This window comes from Dioscorea cayenensis, chromosome 5, assembly GCF_009730915.1.
Source record: "Dioscorea cayenensis subsp. rotundata cultivar TDr96_F1 chromosome 5, TDr96_F1_v2_PseudoChromosome.rev07_lg8_w22 25.fasta, whole genome shotgun sequence".
Taxonomy (NCBI): Eukaryota; Viridiplantae; Streptophyta; class Magnoliopsida; order Dioscoreales; family Dioscoreaceae; genus Dioscorea; species Dioscorea cayenensis.
This window is the reverse complement of record NC_052475.1, coordinates 3,739,201-3,744,155: the sequence shown is the minus strand read 5'-3', so window position 1 is coordinate 3,744,155 and position 4,955 is coordinate 3,739,201. Positions and strand designations below refer to the sequence as shown.

The 4,955-nt window shown below is 40.9% G+C and overlaps 1 protein-coding gene and 1 non-coding gene across 2 annotated transcripts; one reads left to right on the top strand and one right to left on the bottom strand.

The window, feature by feature from the left end:
* Positions 1 to 1,335: 1,335 nt before the first annotated feature.
* Positions 1,336 to 2,073, bottom strand: LOC120262175. The gene is made up of 2 exons (XM_039270250.1): positions 1,890 to 2,073; positions 1,336 to 1,796 (listed from the first exon to the last, which is right to left on the bottom strand). Exons 1-2 carry the CDS (start codon positions 2,071 to 2,073, stop codon positions 1,336 to 1,338), a joined length of 645 nt encoding a protein of 214 aa, XP_039126184.1.
* A 1,110-nt stretch (positions 2,074 to 3,183) lies between these two features.
* Positions 3,184 to 3,290, top strand: LOC120262635. The gene has a single exon (XR_005536897.1). It is a non-coding gene; the product is annotated as a small nucleolar RNA R71 (small nucleolar RNA).
* The last annotated feature ends 1,665 nt before the right edge of the window (positions 3,291 to 4,955 follow it).

Below are 4,955 nucleotides of genomic sequence, written 5' to 3'. Positions count from 1 at the left end.
AGTCCAAGCTCTTGGGCACATCCCAATCTATCCTTCTGATGGTGCCAAATCCCTTACGTGATAGAAGTGCGAAATGGTTTTATGATCATCCTTTTTAAGCCTTGGTTTGTCGGGGGGTGGAGAACGGTCACTTCGTTCTCTCTTGTTGGCTATCTTCTTCACCTTCATCCAACAAAACCAAGGGATCATCCATTAAACCATTTACAAGTAACACAAGAGCAAAAAAATGAAAATTCCATGGAAAATGCTCAGTGCTACAGTAGCTCCGAAAAAAAATTTGCAAGAACCTTGCTTGAAAATGTGACAATCCAAATTTAAAACCATGCCAAGTCATTCTTAAGATGTTCTTGCAACAAAGAAGAGCAAAATCCATGCATAAAACACCCCACAAACCCAAGAAAAATCAAGGTTTTGAGTGATTGAGAACTTACCTAACCCTAGAGTATGTGGGGGAGTTCCTTTGGAAAAACCGGCCAAAAGAGTGTTATTTCTTTGAAATTTCTCCACCAAATGAGATGAGATGAGGGGAAGAGGGATTTAGGGCAAAAAGAATGAAGAAAATCGGTGGAGAATGGAGGGAGAAATGAGAGGAAGTTTGGAGAAGATGAGTGAATAGGAAAAACTTAAAGTGAAGCCCTAAATAAACTCAACCCGCATGGCCTCGCGGTTGAGCTCATGCCCATGAGCTCAACCGTTAGGCTTCTCTATTTTGCTCACAGGTGAGCTCAAGGGCATGAGCTCACCCGTGAGCTTTCTCTGGATACTTCACTGGCAAGCTCACGGGCCATAAATGGCCAATATTTGATTTTGTCAATTTAGCCTCCTCCAAACCATCAAAAACAATGAAAACAGGGACGATTAAAGCATTGAAACACTCAAAACATGATTTTCATGGCATCTAATCTACAAATAACTCAAGGCAACACATGAATATGCAATAAGATTAAAACAAAAATGACGAACAAAACCACCAAAGCATGAAAAACAACTTGAGAACTAACACCCTAAACACTACAAAAATATGTAAAATGAACAAACTAAACACTCAAATAACAAGAAAATAATAACACACCAAATTTAAAAGCTTGGGTTACCTGCTAAGAAGTGCTTGTTTAACGTCATTAGCTTAACGTGTCTTACCTCAACTCATGGTGGTTCAAAGGTGTGAGAGTTACCTGCACTTCTTGGTGAAACATTGTGACCACATGGAAGATTCATGGAAGGACATGAGAAGATGCGAAATTTACCTTGATTCTCAAAATATAGGTGATCTACCTCACTCGATGGTAACGTGGAGATACTCATGCTTTTCTTTATTTTTTCATTTACCTTCCTCTATGCCTTCTTCAAAGTCTTCTTTTTCTTACAACACAGAGGAGATACAACTTCCACTCGGGATATTTTTTGGTTGGCGGAGTTAAGGGGGTCCCTTACTTCAGTTTCTTCGATCTCGATTCCATCAAAGTACTCGTCTAAGGGATTTAAAGTAAGAACTTTCTGCACATAATCATAAATTATTACATTAGTTACATCAGTGAAATATAAAGTATCATCATAGTCTAGTGTGTGCTTCATAGCCTCTGGAAGAGTGAAGACAACTTGTTCATCCCCCACTCTCAATGTCATCTTCCATCCCTTATTATCGATTAAGGTTCTTGAGCTGTTGAGGAAAAGGCAGCCAAGGATCAATGGGACCTCTACATCATCATCCACATCTAATATTACAAACTCCACCGGAATGATGAGTTTATCAACCCTCACAAGAACATTCTGGACAACTCCTCTGGGTTTTCTCACTGAGTAGTTTGCAAGCTATAGGGTCATCCTTGTAGGTCTCAGTTCCTCCAATCCTAGCTTCAAAAACAATTTATAGGGCATCACAATAATACTTTCCCCCGAATCAGCCAAAGCATTTTCCTGCATCCCTTCTCCAAGCACACAAGGGATAATAAAGCTACCCAGATCATTTAGTTTCTTCAGCAACTTCTTTTGAATTATGGCTGAACAATTCCCCGATAAAGTTACAGTGTCCAAGTCTTCCAATTTCCTCTTATTAGTAAGAAGGTCCTTCATGAATTTTGCATACTTGGGCATCTAAGATAGAGCTTCAACCAAGGGAATATTAATGTGAAGTTGCTTGAAGATGTTGAGGAACTTTTTGAATTGGGCCATTTCCTTGTCTTGCTTGAGCCTTGAGGGATATGGTACCACAGGCTTGTATTCAGGGTTCTTATGAATAGTGGGTTTTGGAGCATCATCATCATGTTTCTTCTCATTCTCTTCACTTGCATTTTTACTCATGTTAGGGTCTTCCCGAATTCCTACCCCATCATTGGAAGCACTTGGGCTCTCCTCGGCCCTTGCCTCTAATAATTTTCCACTTCTTAGTGTGACAACCTTCAAGTGTTCCCTTGGGTTGCTTTCAGTGTTACTTGGTAAACTACCCGAGGGACATTCTGCTTGTGCTCTAGCAAGTTGTCCAACCTGGTTCTCAAGAGATTACACAGTGCTTATCTCATTGAACTGTCCCTCATGTTGTACTAACTGATTATTAATACTCTAAAATCTTGCCTCAGTATTAATCATGAACTTCACCAACACATCTTCAGTAGTGTATTTTCTTTCTAGTTGCTACTGGGATTGAAACTGAGGACCTTGAGGTGGCGGTGGCCTTGGTTCCAAGAGAAGTTTGGATAGTTTTTCCAACCTTGGTTATAGGTGTTGCAAAAGTGTTTCCCGGGCCTCTTGGTCCTCCACTGACATAATCTACTGACTCTATTGGTGCAGGGGAAGTAATAAGAATGGGCATTGGTTTGTTGCATGCCCAGCACCATATGTTTCACATGACATCACTGCCTTAGGAATTGAGATGGAGCCCAGCATGAACTAGTCAAATTTCTCTGTTAAAGCTACAACCTTAGCATTGTTATTAACAACATTCTTGGTCAAGGACTCCACTTTTGCAGCCAAGGCAGTAGTATCATTCACCTCATCATGGCTTCTGCTCTAAGTGGCTTCTGTCTAGTACTCCAGTGGCATTCATTACTAGCCATATTCTCAATCAATGCCTCTGCTTCTTCAGGGAGTATGTTGCTTAAGGAACCACTTACTGCTACATCGAGGAGCTGCCTGGTAGCATAATTCAACCCGTTACAAAGCATATGCACCCTCATCCATGCAAGGAACCCGTGATGAGGATATTTTCTTAGAAGATCCTTGAATTTTTCATGGGCTTCAAAAAGGGTCTCAAAATCTCCTTGTCTGAAAGCTGAAATTTCTTGCCTCAAACTAGCTGCCTTGCTTGGTGGAAAATATTGAGCAAGAAACTTTTCAACCATTTCCTTATATGAAGTGATCGATCCCAGAGCCAAAGAAGTAAGCCATTTGTAGATTAGTCCCCTTAAACTGAAAGGAAATAATCTCAGCTTGATTGCATCATCAGAAACTAAATTGATCTTGAAGGTTGAGCATATATGAAGAAACTTAGACAGGTGGGCATGTGGGTCTTCGTCTGCTAGACCATCGAATTGCACTGAATTCTGTATCATTCCAATTGTGCTTGCTTTGATTTCAAAGTTATTTGCAGGCACCTTGGGAACCTGCACACTGAACTCTTCCCCGATGAATTATGGCCTTTCATAATCGGATAGGGTTCTTCTTAGTTCGGCCATGACCGTTGGCTCACTAGACTCGACCTGAATTTCTTGTTGTCTTGAGCTCTCGGCCATCTCTCTTAACCATTGATGCAAAGTTCATTCGATCTCGTCGTCAGGCTCAACCAAATTTGCTTGCCTCACTCGTGTCCTAAGATGGATACCTTGTAAGATAAGTAGAGTCAAGACTCAGAAATGAAAAAAAAAACAAGAAAAGAAAATGCAAGGAAAGAAATGATGAACTATATACAAGAGTGAAAAAAACACAAACAAAACAATGTCCAAATCAACACTCTCTAAGTTTTCTGAATATGTTTCGTGGTTCCCCGGCATTAGTGCCAAAAACTTGATCGGTGTCTCGCAAGCACATGGGGTCGCAAGTAATACCTCTTGTGTGAACACGAGAGGGTCATATCCCCAAGGGCCCGAGAAGCTACCCTTACTTCCTTATTGCAATGTTGTTTGACCTGCAACTCCGAGTGATAAGGGGAATCCAAGAAAACTAAACTTATGCAATTAAAATACAATTAATGTAGGCAGAATACGGGAGGTAATCAGGGTTAAGGAGTGGTCAAAGATGAGGATCCCTTTAGATGCTACTAAAGTCTGAAGGATATTTGAATTAACATGCAAGTGGCTAGTTGGATTGAGAAAACCCTATATTAGGCCAACCCGATGGTCACAGCAATTGACCCCTAATCCGGTAGGAGTATTGGATATGGAATTTATTCCGTCAAAACCCTCCTATGATTGCAATGGGAAAGGTGGTTTTCTCAAGCTAGGGTTAAAATACAAGTGAGTACTTAACACTGGAATTGGAGGGGTACAAATACCCGATGGTCACGGCATATTTATACGTGTTTCCCTTCTGAGCTTGGTGAGTCTAACACTAGGGCATTGGTCATGCAACCTAGTATTGTCAAGTATGGATACATAGAATTCTCATGCATACCGAAGCATTCAAAAACACTAAACAAGGATCACAAACAAGCCAACAAGCATTAATTAAAACAAAGCATCCAAACATCACAAGTTCCCCAAGGTTCACCTACATCCGGTGACCTTGGGGTTTTTAGTTGCTCATAATCTCAAAATACACAATCAAAAGCATGAAAATAATTAAAGCAAACATAGGAGAACTTCCTCCAAAGATGTAGATTGAAGAAGCTTCCAAAGACACCACTCGAAGGGGTGGCTTCCCCTCGTCTTCGACCTTCTAACTTCAACCCTAGAAGTAGATCTCGCCCAAGATCGCGCTTTCCTTGCCGATTCTCCGTGAAAATGCCCTCTAAGCTCTTCTTC

Excerpts from the sequence above, each read along its gene's own strand:
- LOC120262175 (XM_039270250.1), bottom strand. The coding sequence starts at position 2,073 with ATGAAGGACCTTCTTACTAATAAGAGGAAATTGGAAGACTTGGACACT. Across the intron at positions 1,797-1,889 it reads TTTGGCTGATTCGGGGGAAA|TGAGAAAACCCAGAGGAGTT; the intron begins GTATTATTGTGA and ends CAAACTACTCAG.